The following is a 17,676-nucleotide window of genomic DNA, read 5'->3' as shown; positions in this document are numbered from 1 at the left end:
GCAAGGAATGATTGTTAATATGTAATAATGCCCAGGAGGTAGCATATGATGGACCAGGTGAAATCACAGTGTCAAGTACAAACATGAAGCTTTATTGTTAAGGTCCTCAGATTTACTTTCTTAAATATCTAGATATGAAGCAAGAAAGGTGCTCACCAGAACAAAAAAAGGAAATACGAGACTTAACAAAGAATTGTTAACAAAGAATTGATACTAGCGATCTGAAATAAAACACAAATACCTGGCAAAACTCAGCAAGTTTGACAGAATCACGTCACTCTTCACAAGGTTAGCTTGTAAGAGTGACAAGTGATGCTGAAAACAAAAAAATCTATATTTGTATTAATGACCTAACAGAGTTTGTAAAGACTCACAGGCAATACAAGCAGAAAGGCACTGATATTCCTGACCAAAATCCTGGTGGGCTGATGACTACATCATCAAAACAACTGGGATTTGCAGTAAAAGTGCAAGAGAATCCTAATGTCCATGATAATTAACCCCATGGAAGGTCTGAAGTGACACCAAAATGCCCAGTAGTAAGTGGGGACGAACTGGAGAAAAGAGGAACCACTTCCTGGCCTTCTTCTAGCATAGAGAGCATATTAATCCAGAGTAGTGTCAAGCTTAACATGGAGGCTCAAGAATGTGATGGAACAGAGGCTGACTGGAAGAAAATGAACTGCAGACTACATGTGAGAAGTAGAGAGAGAGAAAAAATCAATTGCAGTCGACCTACATGTGAGCATGTGAATTAGGAACAGATTTGACCTTTCAAGCCTGTTCTGCCTCAATACAATTTCTTTCCTAACTTTTAACTCCCCAGAGAGTCAAAAATCTATCCACCTTTGCATTAAAAATATTCAATAACCTGGTCTGCTAATGATCTCTCATGAAAAGAGTTTCACAGACTTGTGTGCTTCTAAGAAAAGAAGTGTCCTTATCTCTGTTAAATGGAATATCCCTTATCTTTATATTGGTCCAAATTTCTCCCATAAGAGGAAACATTCTTTCAGCACACAACTTGTCAAGTTTCCTCGGAGTCCTATATGTTATAATAAACTCTGGAGAACTGGAGAATAACCAACATTGTTCCTTTTTTATGAACAGCAACAGGAATAATTCTGGAATTTACACGGAGCTTTGTGTCAGTTGTAGGGAAATTATTGGAGAAGAGCCTCACTAACTTGATTAAGTGTTTTGAGGAAATGACAAAGATAATTGATTGGGGGGCGCAGTTAATGTTTTCTGTTTGGACTTTATCAAATCTGACATGGTTCCTTATGGTGAGCTGATATAAAGTTGAATTAACATGGGATTTGCAGTGAACTAGTAAGGTGGATACAGAACTGGTTTAGTCATAGAAGACAGCAATGGAAGGATGTTATTCTGACTGGATATCAGTAACCAGTAATGTACTGCATGGATCAGTGCTGGGACGCCTGTTGTTTGTAATATATATGAGTGATTTGGAGGAGAATGTAGGTGACTTGATTAGTAAGATTGCACAAGAGTATTGCCAGAGGATACAGCAAGCTATAAATAGACTGGAAACTTGGGGAGAGAAATGGCAGGTGGAATTTAATTCAGACAAATATGAGGTGATGCATTTTGGAAGATCAAATGCAGGAGCGACGTATACAATAAATGACAGAACCTTAACAGTATCAACATACAGTGGGATTTAGGCATACTGGTCAACAGCTCCCTGACAATGGTAACACAAGTGAATAAATGTGGGCACAAAGGCTTGCCCTCATTGGGTCGGATATAAAAATTGGCAAGTCATTTTGCAGCTGTATAGAACTTTAGTTAGGCCACATTTGGAGTTTTGTGTACGGTTCTGGTTGCCATACTAAGAAGGATGTGGAGGCTTTGAAGAAGGTACAGCAAGGGTTTACCAGGATGCTGCCAGATTTGGCGGGCATTAGCTATGAGGAGAGATTAGAGAAACTTGGTTTGTTTTCACTTCAACATCAAAGGGTGAGGGGTGACCTGAAAAACGTTTACGAAATTATGAGAGGCATAGATAGAATGAATAGTCAGTCTTTTTTCCCAGACTAGAAATGTCAATCGCTAGGGGAGACAGGTTTAAGGTAAAATGGAGAAAGTTTAATAGAGATGTGAGAGGCAAGATGTGAGAGGGTGGTAAGTGCCTGGAATGTGCTGCCAGAGGAAATGGTGGAGGCTGATACAATAGCAATATTTTAGCGGCATCTTGACAGATCTACAAATCGGCACGGAATAGAGATATATGGACTGTGTAGAGGCAAAAGGTTTTCAGTTCAGAAAGAGATCATATGTTGGCACAAACTTGGTGGGCCAAAGAGCCTGTTCCTTTACTGTACTGATCTTAATTCTTTGTTCCTTCTTCCCTGCTTCTGTCCTCAATGTCTGTATTTATGAAAACTAAAGTCCCACATGCATTGTTACTTACTCTCTCAATGAGTGAGATTCATAGATACAATAATTCATTCACATGATTCACCAGGTCCTTATCACTTCAGCTAAATTATGTCAGTTCACACTTCTTTGTATTAAATTCTACTCAACAGTTATTTGGCCATTCTGCTAGTCCATATCCTTTTGTAGGAGAAAGTGAGGACTGCAGATGCTGGAGATCAGAGTCAAAAGATGTGGTGCTGGAAAAGCCCAGCAGTTCAGGCAGCCTCTGAGGAGCAACAGAGACGACGTTTTGGGCAAAGGCCCTTCGTCAGGAATGTGAGGGGAGCCCAAGGAGGGCTGAGAGATAAATAGTAGGAGGGTGGAGCTGGGGGAAAGGTAGGTTGGAAGGCGATAGATAGATGAAGGTGGGGGCTGATGGTGATAGGTTGGAGGGAAGGGTGGAGTGGATAGGTGGGAAAGAAGATGGACAGTTTAAGAGGGCGATGCCCAGTTAGAGGGTTGGATCTGGGATACGGGAGGGGTGAAATTGACATTGATGCTGTGTGGTTGGATGTTCCCAAGGCGGAAGAAGAGGTGTTCTTCCTCCAGGCGTCGGGTGGCTTGGATTTGGCAGTGGAGGAGGCCCAAGACTTATATGTCCTTGGTGGAGTGGGAGAAGGCGTTGATGCGGTTGGGGGGAGGGCGTTGTTGTGGGTTCAGGTTTTACACCTCTTGCGGCGGCAAGGGAAGGTGCCAGAAGTGGAGGGTGGGTTGCTGGGGGGCAAGGACCTAAAGAGGGAGTTACAGAGGGAATGGTCTCTGTGGAATGCTGAAAGGGAGGGAGGGAAATATATCTCTGGTTGTGAGATCTGACTGTAGGTGGTAGAAATGGCAGAGGATGATGCGTTGTATGTGGAAATTGGTGGAGTGGAAGGTGAGGACTTGGGGAGTTCTATCATTGTTGCAGTTGAAGGGGTGTGGTTCAAGGGTGGAGGTGTGGGAAGTGGAACAGATGTGCTAGATGGCATTGTTGATCACATGGGAGGGAAAATTGTGGTCCTTGAAGTAGGAGACCATTTCCGGCGACTGACTGAACACAAATCCATTTCTGGTGACCGACTCAACAGTCATCTACTTCAATACCACCAACTCCCACAGCTAACTGGACTATACCTCCTCCCACTCCCCCTCCTGTAAAACCCTTATCCCTTACTCCTAAATCCTCTGCCTTCACCGCATCTGGTCCCAGGAGGAGCAATTCCACTCGAGAATATCCCAGATGGCCTCCTGCTTCAAGGACCGCAATTTCTCCTCCCATGTGGTCAACAATGCCCTCCAGTGCATCCCCTCCACTTCCTGCACCTCGACCCTTGAACCCCACCCCTCCAACTGCAACAAGGATAGAATGCCCTGGTCCTCACTTTTCACCCCACCAATATCCGGATACAAGGATCATCCTCTGCCATTTCCGCCACCTACAGTCAGATCCCACCACCAGAGACACATTTCCCTCCCTCCCCCCCCTTTCAGCATTCTGCAGAGACCATTCCCTCTGCGACTCTCTTATTAGGTCCACACTGCCTCCCCACCAACACACCCTCCACTCCCGGCACCTTCCCTTGCCACCGCAAGAGGTGTAAACCTGCGTCCACACATCCCCCCCTCACTTCCATCCAAGGCCCCAAAGGATCCTTCCACATCCGGCAGAGATTTTCTTGCACATCCAAATACCTCATCTATTGTGACCATTGCTCTCGATGTGGTCTCCTCTACATTGGGGAGACAGGACGCTAACTTGTGGAACTCTTCAGAGAATGTCTCTGGGACACATGCACCAAACAACCCACCACCCTGTGGCCAACTACCTCAACTCCCCCTCCCACTCCACCAAGAACATGCAAGTCCTGGGTCTCCTCCACTGTCAAATTCAAGCTACCCAACACCTGGAGGAAGGACACCTCATCTTCCAACTTGGGACCCCCCAACCACACAGAATCAATGTTGATTTCACCAATTTCCTAATGTCCCTTCTCCCCACCTTATCCTAGGTGCAACCCTCCAATTTGGCACTGCCCTCTTGAACTGTCTTACCATCTTCCTTCCCACCTATCTGCTCTACCTTCCATTCCAACCTATCACAATCAATCCACACCTTCATCTACCTATCGCCTTCCAAGCTACTTTCCCCCAACCCCCTCCTATTTATCTATCAGGCCCCATGAGCTCCCTCCACATTCCTGATGATGGGCTTATGCCCGAAACGTCGGCACTCTGCTCCCCTGATGCTGCTTGACCCTATGTGCTTTTCTAGTGTCACACTTTTTGACTCTATATCCTCTTGTAGTCAACTGCTATTCTCCTCATTGCTTGGGCATCTCAAAGTTTGTCAGAAAATGTTAAAATTTTACACTGTATTCCAAAATCGGAGTCATTTATAAAGCAATGTTCTTTGCATTGATGTTTGAGGAACACCACTGTTTCACATCCTCCAGTCTAAAAAACAACCATTTAGCACAACTTACTCTTTTCTGTTCTTGAAATAATATTTTATCTAAACTGCTATGGTCCTCCTATTTCATGCACCTCAGTTTTGTTCTTATTTGTTCAACATTTTATGGGCTATGTCAAGCTCTTTCTTAAATGTCACATAACAATATCTATTACATTTTCTTCTTCAACCTCTTCTGTTGCTTCTTCAAGTATTTCAATTTGATTCATCTTAGCAGAATTTCTCTTTAATAAATCCACACTTGTTTATCCCAAGAGGTTACGCAATTCAGCCTGTGATAAGGCATGAGAAGAGTATGCAAATAGTGATTCAAGGATGCTGCCACAACAGATGTGAAATCCCTCAACATTAATCATGCAAAGTGGGGAAACTCTCACTGTAAATGGCAACACCAACTGTAGACAGGGATTCACACACACAGCAACACGTGGTTTCCGAAGTTCCAAAGCAGAAGTCAGTCCTGTAAACAATCCATCAGCAGAAATTTTCCCCATATGGCAAGGACAACTTCCGACATGGCACTTGTGACAAACCTTTAGACATGAAAAGGAGGATTTAATAATGGGAAATAAGAAAATAGCCAAGGCACCGAACAGGTATTTTGTGTTGGTCTTCACAGTGGAGGATATGAGAAACATGCCAGTAATTAACTAAGGTAGGTGAGGACCTAGAAATGAGAATTATCACAAAAAAGGTAATGTTGGGTAAGCGAATGGAGCTAAAGATAGACAAGTCTCCTGGCCCTGATGGAATGCATCCTAGGATACGAAAAGATGTGGCGGGAGAAATAGCAAATGCGCTTGTGGTAATTTCTCAAAATTCGCTGATCTCTGGGGCAGTTCCAGCAGATTGGAAAACAGCATGTGTGACATCACTGTTTAAAAAAGGAGGTAGACAAAAGGTGGGGAATTATAGTTGGGTTAGCTTAACTTCTGTAGTGGGGAAAATTGCTTTAATCTGTCATCAAGGAAGAAATAGCAAGATATCTAGATAGAAATTGTCCCATTGGGCAGACGCAGCATGGATTCATGAAAGGCAAGTCATGTTTAATTCTATGAAGACAATATGAGCACAGTGAACAATGGTGACCCAGTAGATGTGTGTATCTGGATTTCCAAAAGGCATTCGACAAGGTGCCGTACAAAAGGCTGCTGCATAAAATAAAGGTGCACGGTGTTACGGGCAATATATTAGCATGGATTGAGAATTAGTTGACTAACAGGAAGCAAAGAGTAGGGATAAATGAATGCTTTTCTGGTTGGCAGTGAGTAGTGGTGTGCCTCAGGGATCAGTGTTGGGATTGCAATTATTCACAATTTTCAAAGATGATTTGGAGTTGGGGACCACGTGCAGTCTGTCAAAGTTTGTGGATGATATTAAGATGAATGCAGAGGACTAAGTGAGTTTACAAAGTTCTGATAGATGGAGTACAATGTTGATAAATGTGAGGTCATCCATTTTGGTAGGCATAATAGTAAAAAGAACTGTTATTTGAATGGAAAAATAATGCAGCATGTTGCATGAATCACACAAGATTGGTTTGCAGGTGCATAAGACAATTAAGAAGGCCAATGGAATTTTGTTCTTCATTGCTAGAGAGATCGAGTTTAAAAACAGTGAGGTTATGTTATAGCTGTATAGGGTGTGGGTGAAACCACACTTGCATGCAGATTTGTCTCTTTACTTGAGAAAGGATGTACTGGCATTAGAGGGGGTACAGAGGAGCTTTGCTAGGTTGATTTATGAGGAGAGATTATATTAATTGGAATTTAGAAGCATGGGGGGGGGGGGGGGGGAATCTTATAGAAGCATGTAAAATTATGAAGGGAGTAGATAAGATAGAAGTAGGAAGGATGCATCCACTGCTGGGTGAAACTAGAACAAAGGGGCATAGTCTCAACATTAAGGGGAGCAAATTTAGGATGAAATTGAGAAGGAAATTCTTCACCCAGATGGTTGTGAATCTGTGGAATTCCCTGCCTAGTGAAGTAGTTGAGGCTTCCTCATTGAATGTTTTTAAAGCTAAGATAGATTTTTTTTAAAGAGTAAAGGGATTAATGGTTATGGTGAGAGGGTGGATAAGTGGAGCTGAGGCTACGAAAAGATCAGCCATGATCTTATTGAATGTCGGAGCAGGCTTGAGGGGCCAGGTGGCCTACTCCTGCTCCTGGTTCTTATGTTCTTATGTTCAAAATTGCCTTTCCACAGTTGGCTTGATCAGCCATTAAAATAGGTGCAGATGATCGATCTTACTTGACATCAACAATGTTTGTAAGATACATTCTCATCACCTCTACACAACAGAAGGATGTCAACTAACCACTGGCTCTCCTGAATTAACGCAAACCTTTCAGGTACCTGTTGATTTATTTTCCTGACCTAACTCTAATGTTAAACTACTGGCTTGTAGTAATTAGGAATTGTTCTTATACCCTTTCTTGAATAGAGATGTTATATTTGTCTACTTTAATCTTCTGATATCTCCCTAGATTGGAAGATTATGCCAATACTTCTGCTATTTCCATCTCATTTCCCAGGGTACAAGCCATTTGGATCAGATGACAATGCAATGTAATGATGTGCAGTCTTTCTAGTGTATTCTGCTGAGCAATTTTCACCCCATCTATTACTTCTGATATCTCCACGTCTAATGACACTTTGTCAGCTTGATTTTTTTGTTTGTTTTTTTTTCAAAATGGCTGTGCATTTTTCTCATATTTCAGATATTCACATTTTATAAAACAAAGACTTCGAATTAAATAGTAACAAAATTATTTCTACAACCTGGAGAAGATGTTCTTGCATGGATCAGGATAACCAAAAGTACCAAATTCAGTGATTACAATTCGTTTCTCAGTCATGGCCCTTACATAAGCATCAGTTTGAACAAACCTACAAAGCAAACAAAATTCTCTGATGAAGTCTAAATAACTGCAATTTATCAAATCAAGTAATTGGTAATGATGTTGATTAACAAATGTTTAACATTAAATATAATCTTGTCCTCTACTATGCTACTGCAGATATATGCTCATTTGTTTTAAGTGGATTAACAACTGCATTAAAACACTGAACAGCTGAGTGTTTTGTGAAGACAACAAATGTTTATACACAATCACTAACAATAAAAAGAACTGCATTTATATAGAACATTTCAAAGCACTTAATTTCACAGAGCCATAGGGAAAAAAGGAGTGGAGTATAATTCAATAATATTTGAAAGTGTGACCAAAAACTTGGTTAAAGGTGGAATTTAAGGAGAGATTAAGCAGTTGGGGGGAGGGCATTTCTAAGGAGTGGAAAATAATTGGTAAGTAGTTGCTCACATATTCCAAAGACTTTATCGTGCAGAGCTGTATTCAATCCCAATCCCATTCTCTTTATACATTTGTTTTTCAGTCCAGGTTTGCTGGATGACTAGTTAGGAGCAGGAGTATCAATTCTAATCTTTTGCCATCTCCATGCCCTGAGGTATGCCTACCAAATCTTTGGCTGAGGTCATCCAAATTATTAATTATTTAATTAATTAATAATTAAAATGTATTAAGGGTGAAGTTTATCATAATTTGCTTAATTATGGTAGGGCCCTGGGCAATTTTTATGAAGTTAATATTGTGCATGATGCTATTCAGAATGAAATAAAGTAACTTTGTTCCAAAAGAACAAGTCACTTAAACTTATTCAAAATTGGTTCCCACGTTTTTGTGATACTTGTTCACCTCACATTCGTCTAGCAGAATTACTACTGTACTTTCTAAAAGAAATTTGTGGAACTGCTTAACATCACAAAACATGAAATATGTAAATTGTACAATACCGCCTGTAGTAGGTGACTTCTCCATTCTTGAAATCAAATTTGTGAAGAAGAGCTTGTCCGTCAAATAGATGATAAAATGGCTCTGAGCCTATCTCAAATAACCCTGGACCACATCGTAGAAGGCTACCCTTTAACCAGGAAGGAATTGCACCTAGACAGTCAAAAGTACTGATATGAATTAATCAGCATATAATGCTAGATGGTTTTGTTCAACTAGCTGTGATACTATGAAGCATATACACAAACATTGCAGTTGAAGTGCTAACTTGGCTCAGTGGTAGTACTCCTATGAACAAGAAGGGCATGTTTTTAAATCCTTTATTAGCACATAATGTAAGAGGAACAGTGCAGAGGTGTGCTCCAGAACTGGAATTTATAGTCTTTTGAAAAGGAAGTAGCTATTTCTGTCTAAGTATCTGGATGTGGAAAATTACATGGAAACCTTCTGCCAGTTTCTTGGTCAACATATATTCCTTTACCAAAAACAGCATTTGTCGTACCTTTACTACATTGCAGTAATTTTTGTCTGTATAACAATAACAACTAATTGCCTGAGATGGTCTTTACAACAGTAAACATATATACAGCTAATGCAAATTAGAAACAAAATCTGGACTGGATTATTCGTAAGGCTAAAGTAACCATCAAAACAAAACAAAAATCGAAGAACCATAGAATACAAGCTGTGCAAAATCATGAAGCCTTGTGAAACAGTATAAATTTCTCTATGTGGATATAATGATTATAAACATATCTGAACAGCATTAGGAAATCAGTTTCTAAATAATGTTTTAGCTGCATTGCATATTCCTCCAGTTTACAAGGCGCTAAAACCAGCTCCTGCATTTTCTTGTGGGCTTTCTATCAGCAGTCTAGCACCTTCTGCATTGAAAAGGATTCCAGATGTCCAGTTTGTTTGCAATAACACAAAAGGCACATTGGGTAGGTCTGTGTTCAGTTTTCAGCTCGCAGTCATGATTTTTCAAATATAGTTTCAGTCCCCTCTTGCCTTTGTCTTGCTTAATCTTGCTTAACAATCTTGACTGGCTTTTTAGATTTATGGTTCTTTGTTGCATTCTTTCCAGAAACAGTTATCATAAGCTACTGACCTTTACCAACATCTAGGAAGCAAGAAGTGCAGGAGGGGAATAAAAAACATAGAGAAGGAAGAATAAGGCAGCACTAGTTAGCTCATCAAACAGCAGTTCCTCTGAACTATCTACACAAACAGCCACGTAAACCTGATCACCACTCTCTTTACAACCACTGTTGGTAGATTTTCCCAGTAACTAGATATTAGATGGTGAAAGCTTGTTGAGCTTCTGTTAGAACACTCGATGGGTGACCTTAAGCTGCTATGTACCTTAAGTAGGTTATAGCAGATGGGTCCAAGAATACTGGACATCTTACCTGGGGAAAGGAGAGCAGAGCAGCTGCCTGTCTCATTAAGCAGAGAATATGTTGCTGTACCTACATCATAGCACTTCCTCTGTCTTGTGCTAAAACAGACAACAGAAGTAAAGCAGAACCCTGGAATCTCAAAGGGAAGATGACAGTCACCTGAACTTGCATGGGAAAATATCGGAGCTGTCAGTGCAGGCAAATCACAGGAAGTGCAGTTGTTGGACTGCTCAGTCAGTGTTGGACAGAATGGTTCTCAAGTTGTATATGAAGCTTTGGCACAGATTGAAATTGAATGCTTCAAAAGTTTGAGCCATTGGGTACAAACTGACTGCAGGCTACCTAGTGCAGCAAACATTTCCTAGCCTATGTCCATAGCTTGGTAGCTTGGGCCCTAATAATTTGCATCTAAAGCTTCTATAGCACACCTCGTATTGGCTGTCATCATCAAATGACCTGGCATGCTTACTACCTGCCCTAACCCCTGCACATGTTCTCCTGGTGATTCTTTGCAGGAAGCCATATTCTCTAGTGTAACATCTAAAGTATACAAAGTTTGTGAGAAGATTTGTAGCTCGGGTGCCCGTTGCTGTGGTTCTGTTCGCCGAGCTGGAAATTTGTGTTGCAAACGTTTCGTCCCCTGTCTAGGTGACATCCTCAGTGCTTGGGAGCCTCCTGTGAAGCGCTTCTGTGGTGTTTCCTCCGGAATTTATAGTGGCCTGTCTCTGCCGCTTCCGGTTGTCAGTTTCAGCTGTCCGCTGTAGTGGCCGGTATATTGGGTCCAGGTCGATGTGTTTGTTGATGGAGTTTGTGGATGAGTGCCATGCTTCTAGGAATTCCCTGGCTGTTCTTTGTTTGGCTTGCCCTATAATGGTAGTGTAGTCCCAGTCGAATTCATGTTGCTTGTTGTCTGAGTGTGTGGCTACTAAGGATAGCTGGTCGTGGCGTTTCGTGGCTAGTTGATGTTCATGGATGCGGATCATTAGCTGTCTTCCTGTTTGTCCTATATAGAGTTTTGTGCAGTCCTTGCATGGGAAAAAACAAAATCCCAAGCACTGAGGATGTCACCTAGACAGGGGACGAAACGTTTGCAACAAAAACTTCCAGCTCGGCGAACAGAACCACAGCATCTAAAGTATACATTTTACCAGTATCTGAAATTGTGCTTGCAAGAATCAGGTTGCATGTTGCTGTATCTTCAGGAAGGCTGCCATTATTATCTTATAGTGGCACAGGTATCTCTACATGTTCAACACCTGGACTGAAAGGGAGACACAAGGGTAGATATATTCATGAAAGAAATCGTTCATAAAAGCAATCAGAATTGGGCATGTGGAGTGCATAAGGTAAAATAGTGTGCAGAGGCTGGTGTTGGACTGGGGTGGACAAAACCAGAAATCACATGACACCAGGTTATAGTCCAACAGGTTTATTTGAAATCATTAGTTTTCGGAGCGTAGTCCCTTTGTCAGGTGAAGTGGTGCGTACTCCCCATGTACACAGCAGATACCTATGTGACTCAGCCAATGTTATCTACCTCATACAGTGCAGGCAAGGATGCCCTGAGGGAGTTACATTGGTGAGACCATGCAGACATTACAACAACAGATGAATGGACACCGTGCACCAAACAGGAATGTTTCCTCCCCTTCGGGGAACACTTCAGCGGTCAAGGACATTCAGCCTCCAATCTTTGGGCAAACGTCCTCCAAAGTGTCCTTTGAAATACACAACAATGCAGAATTGCTGAGCAGAAACAGATAGCCAAGTTCCGTACTCATGGAAACTACCTCAACGGTGAACTTGGGTTCATGTTGCAATACATGTGACCCCACCACATTTCTGAATCTTTATAGTCTGCCTTACTGTCCTGTTTAGACACCACCACCTTCATTAATTATTATGCTCTCCTTACCTTAATTAATTTGTACAGTTGTGGATTACTTGTTACTTTAGTTAGACCCTCGGCATGCGACTCTTATACCTCGCATGTTATTGCAGTCATTTGGTTTGTCTCCAGCACCATCGTATTTTTAATTCTGTGTTATTATCTCTCTGACTCGTCTCATCAGATTACAGGTCATCCCTTCGCTTGTTATTCAGCTGTTGTCACTTTATTCACACCACCTGACACTTTTGATCACCTGTAGAGACCTATTATTTGACACTCCACTCGCACCATTTGTTTGATACTTTGATCTCTCTGTCCTTGATCTCTCTGCCTATAAATTCTGTGTCTGTATGCCTCTTTCTCACTTCACCTGACAAAGGGGCTACGCTCCAAACGCTTGTGATTTCAAATAAACCTGATGGACTATAACCTGGTGTTGTGTGACTTCTGACAGTGTAAAATGGAAATGAAGAGAGATATGGATAACGTGTGAAGAGACTCAGCATTAACATCTTCTCAGGTATTATGACTTGCCATGATGATGATTGTTTAGTTCTCGTCCATGACAGCCAGCACTTTTTCTTGCATTAAGAGAAGCCACACAGATGGGTGCAGCCTCCTCTGATGGTAGGGTACTAACAAAGTTGCAGGGACTTCACCTACAGGAAAGAAGCATATATTAGTGAGGGTCTTCAGAGATGTGTTGATAATGTGCCTAACATGGTCGGTATTCAATATGTGAGATGTGAGGAAATGTGAGGATGCAGTGATTGCAAAATCTTAAGATGGAGTATTGTGAGTAATGTAAGAAATATGAGCAAAAATAGACTACATAGCCCCTAAGTTCGCTCTGCCAATCGATAAAATCTGACTAACCTGATTCTGGTGTTAACTTCACTAACATGGCTGCCTCCAAAATCTTTGACACATTGTTGATCAACAATTTGCTTAACACAACATTAAATATATCAAATAGGGTCATAGAGATGTACAGCCCGTCCATGCTAACCAGATATCCCAACCCAATCTAGTCCCACTTGCCAGCAAATGACAGAGGGTGTACTGCTCCTTTGGCTTAGAAAATTCCAAAGATTAATCACCCAATGTGGGGAATTTTTTTTTCCCATCTCAGTCTTAAACGAGACCCCAAATTGTGGCCCCTGGTTCCAATCTCGCTCACAGGGGGAAATTTTACTCTCAGCATTCACCCTGTTATATCCCCTTAGAATTCTATACATTTCAATAAGATTACATCTCATTCTTCTCAACTTTAGGGCATTGGCCAACCTGTTCAGCCTTTCTTCATAAGGCAATCCCTTCAACATAGATACCAACCTCACAAACCTTATCTGAACTGCCTCCAATATAAATGTCTCTCCTTCTTAAATAAGAGAATCAAAAATGTACATAGTAATCAAGGTGTAGTCTCGTCAATGTCAAGTAAATTTGTAGCAAAGCTTTCCAATATTTATCCACTAGTGTCTTTGTAATAAGACTAATACTCATAGGATAGAAATAGATAATTTAGTCTTTGAGCTTGTTCAGTCATCCAATTAGAACATGGCTGATCTATTGCCTAGGCTTTGTATAAGTAGACTAGATAGGCTGGGAGCTGAAAATGTGTTGCTGGAAAAGCGCAGCAGGTCAGGCAGCATCCAAGGAACAGGAGAATCTATGTTTCGGGCATAAGCCCTTCTTCAGGAAAGGGCTGGGACTTTATTTCACTGGAGCTTAGGAGGTTGAGCAGTGACCTTATATAGGTTTATAAAATCATGAGGGGCATAGATAAGGTGAATAACAAGGGTCTTTGACCTAGGATAGGGGAGTTCAAAACCAGGGGGGAATATTTTTAAGATGAGAGGAGAAAGTTTTAAAAGGGCATGAGGGACAACCTTTTTCCACAGACAGTGGTTCATGTGTGGGATGAACTGCCAGAGGAAGTGGTGGATGCAGGTACAGTTACAACATTTAAAAGGCATTTGGATAAGTGCATGAATAGGAAAGACCAACTGAGATTAAGATGTACTTCTCCAGAAGGGGATATGATAATCAGATGAGGATGATTGGCAAAGTCCCAAAATGCCATTTTGAAGTTTGATTTGCTAAAGTTGTTAATTCCATTTTACCTGTTATGTAATTATTGGATTAACAACATGTGCCTTTGTGTAACAATGAATATTTGATTTGGATTTCTATTTTGGTTGGAATAAAGGGAAATTTTGTGTTACATCCACAACTGGTACACATATACCTTTAAGAGACATGCTATGATATCACCATGTGACATAATGGCATTAAGATCTCAGCCTGCATCTTAAAAGTGCACCTGGAGCTGAGGGAAACACGCGACAATTTGTAACCAAAATGTTCAGTATTAGCTTAGACAACAGTATCTGTCATTATTATTTTTTGTACTAAAATGCAGAAGCTGAAGCAAACATCTATCAAATCTCTCAGTACTATGCTACCCACATCAGGTTGTTCTAGGAGCTAATGTAAGTATTGCCACAACAGATATAAATACCCTGGGTAAAAACCCTACCACTGCATCTACTGCAGATTTTGAGAGCAATTTAGATGAGAAATATTTCTTTTTATTTACTCTATCAAAGTTTTCATGATTTTGAACACTTGTTGCAATTTTCTGCTTCAAAGGGAATAATTCCAACTCTTCAGTCTCTTAACTGAAATATTTCATCTCCAGTACCATTTTAATAAGTCTCTTCTCTACCATCTACAATGGCTTGGATTCCTGCCTAAATGTGGTCCCCAGAACAGGCGCAGTTCATCAGCTGGACACTAGCCAATTTCAAGGATTATTATTAATTGTTTATTCTATCTTGTTATTTATAGAGCCATACACTTCACATGATTTTTCTATTGCTCCTGCCACCTTCTAAACTTTGACTACACAGATACACTGGTCTCTTGAATCTTGTATTTCCTTAAAGATCATATCATTTGGTTTATATTGTCATTTTTCCCATCAAAATGAAACAATCCACACTCCTGATTTAATCTGCCATATCTGCTCATCTGCAAATTTGGTGCAATCCTTCTCACTGTTTTCTATGCTTCCAAGTAATTATGCCATATGCACCAACATGTGGTTCATAAATTTAGCAAAAAGTAGTGTCTTAACAAAACGCACTGAAGATACCTCTGTATACTTCCCTCAAGCCTCTAAAGAAATATTTGTCACTACTGTTTCCTTTCTGTTCCAAACTCAGTTTTGTATGCATGCAGCCATTGCTCTTTAACTGCATAGAGTTCAATTTTGACAGATATATTATGCATGACTTTATCAAACATGTTTTAAAAGGTGATGCATGCATTAATTCCATTTCCCTCATCAACTCTCTCCATTGTTTCATCTTGGACTCTAAAATATGATTTGCCTTTACTAATATCATATTAACTTTCTTCTATTATTCAATAATTTTCCAAGGGTCAATTAATATTACCCTGGATAAATGTTTCAAGAGTTTTCCCAACTCTGCCTTCAGGCTGGCTCACATGTGGCTTCTGGGTTTATCTCTCTCTTAACCAGGATGAAAAACTTGAAGAAAATGTTTAGGAAATGAAATTGCTCTTCTGCTGGATGTAATCCACAATATTATGAGAAAGCAGGCAGTCATTTTTCTAAAAATCACTGATAAATTAATTTGTGCATTATTGCTGAGCATTAATTTATCAGTTCAAATTTTCTTTGATACAATTGCTAAAGCAAAAGTAGCACAGCAGACATTTCTAGCTCTTAATTTGCAAATTTGACTCTTAAAACAAAGTTAAATAGAAATAACAAACCTCTAACACAGGCTGACAGCGGTTGAGCAGTTTCCTTGACTGTTTCAAACAACTTCCTATAGCCACCACTTGGATGTTCAATTCTGAAAGGTTTTTGTTTTACCAATGAACAAGTTATACTTTGTAGCTTCTTTATAAGTTGTTTTAGAAAAATGCAAATTAATGTCAATTGTTACTGAAAAGTCAAACTTACTGATTTGCCATTGGAGTTGATGTCAATTCCACTTTCAGCAGCGCAAGTCTGTTTCTTTTGCTTTTCACAGGAATTATATAGAGCCATGCTTAGTCGCATTGCAAATTTAAGAGGTTTAAACAAATATTTTGACCAATTACAGAGTGTGATGAAAACAATAGCTGCTTTCAACTTGCAAATCCAGAAGTTTTATTTTGCTGTTTACAAGTAGCTCTGTGAAGTTCCTTGAAAGACCTCTTCCTCTTTCACAATCAGATTAGGGCAACACAAAGTATATTTGTTGGAGCAGTGATAGCCACTCCTACTGACAGAGAAAGTATTGAAATGGAAAAAGAATCGTTATCTGGGGATGAAATTCAGAGTGGCTCTCAGTGTGACAGCAGGTACTACAAAAAGTCAGTGAAGCAGAACATACTTGAAAACAAATTTAAAAAGAACAAAAGAGAAAACACTCATGTGAAAAGGACACTTGGCTGGACCCCTATAAAAGACTGCATTCTATTTTCCAATATTAAGATCCCTGAGCCTGGCACGTAATACCGAGGTCAGCAAACTGGCAACAATGAGACTTCAGGCAAACAACAGCATGATGCAAAGTGACTAAATTGATTAACAAGGGCACAGAGGAGGTTTTTTTCCATTTATGAAAGAGGCAATAGATTATTTTTAAATGTGTCCTTTTCAGGTTTTGTAACGGGGTCTCCTCAAATATGATCTCAATTTACAGGAGTAAAACCAATTCTCAAAATAATTCTAGATTCAGATTAGAACTGATCCATCATGCCAAGATAAAGGAAGGTCTGCACGTAGAGCAAATTGAAATTTCAGCCTTGGTTGGTCCCTTTCTAACCTCCAAGATTATAGATGCAAAACCACACTAGGATTTCAACATGTAATCCAGGCCAATACTTCTGCTTAATATTGATATCGCACTGCATTATCAAAGATGCAGCTTTTTGGTGGCAGTATGACATTGGCCAAGATCACAACAGAGTGGCAGCGCTCCATTTCAGCTGCTGGTCCGGGGCACATCCGCTTGCGTCTGCTTTCTATAATCCCCACTCCATCTCAATTTTGCGCTCTTCCTTTCGCATTTTTTTCCTTTTTGAAAGCCTATTTTGGCACTTTCGCAGAGGAAGAATAGACCCCGCTTCCTGAGCATGTGCAGCTGTGGTGGCAGTCAGCACCTCTTGCCGGGAGTGAGACTTGTGGGAGGTGACAGAGAGGGAGCTCAGCAGGGGGAGGGGAGAGAGGGAGCTCGTCGCAGAGGGACCTCAGTGCAGGGGGAGGAGAGGGAGCTCAGTGCAGGGGGAGGAGAGGGAGCTCAGCGTAGGGGGAGGAGAGGGAGCTCAGCGTAGGGGGAGGAGAGGGAGCTCAGCGTAGGGGGAGGAGAGGGAGCTCAGCGTAGGGGGAGGAGAGGGAGCTCAGCGTAGGGGGGAGGAGAGGGAGCTCAGTGCAGGGGGAGGAGAGGGAGCTCAGCGCAGGGGGAGGAGAGGGAGCTCAGCGCAGGGGGAGGAGAGGGAGCTCAGCGCAGGGGGAGGAGAGGGAGCTCAGCGCAGGGGGAGGAGAGGGAGCTCAGTGCAAAGGAGAGGGAGCTCGCGCAGAGGGAGCTCAGTGCAGGGGGAGGAGAGGGAGCTGAGAGCAGAGGGAGCTCAGTGCAGGGGGAGGAGAGG

General features: G+C 41.3%; 1 protein-coding gene across 1 annotated transcript in view; it reads right to left on the bottom strand.

Moving 5' to 3' along the window:
• LOC122554402 (retinoid isomerohydrolase-like) overlaps positions 1-17,045 on the bottom strand; it is a 48,112-nt gene extending 31,067 nt beyond the window's left edge. Inside the window, exons 1-4 of the mRNA XM_043699368.2 lie at positions 16,004-17,045; positions 15,811-15,893; positions 8,712-8,862; positions 7,679-7,786 (exon numbers count right to left, since the gene is read on the bottom strand). Of these exons, the coding sequence (XP_043555303.1) occupies positions 7,679-7,786; positions 8,712-8,862; positions 15,811-15,893; positions 16,004-16,014 (353 nt within the window). The 5' untranslated portion in view covers positions 16,015-17,045. The remainder of the gene's footprint in view (positions 1-7,678; positions 7,787-8,711; positions 8,863-15,810; positions 15,894-16,003) is intronic.
• Between the last annotated feature and the right edge of the window lie 631 nt (positions 17,046-17,676).

The sequence above is a fragment of the Chiloscyllium plagiosum genome, unplaced genomic scaffold, assembly GCF_037043375.1.
Source record: "Chiloscyllium plagiosum isolate Xiang-an unplaced genomic scaffold, Cpla_swu_hap1 HiC_scaffold_9, whole genome shotgun sequence".
Taxonomy (NCBI): domain Eukaryota; kingdom Metazoa; phylum Chordata; class Chondrichthyes; order Orectolobiformes; family Hemiscylliidae; genus Chiloscyllium; species Chiloscyllium plagiosum.
Note: the sequence above shows the minus strand (reverse complement) of the source record. Positions and strands in the feature narration are given on the sequence as shown.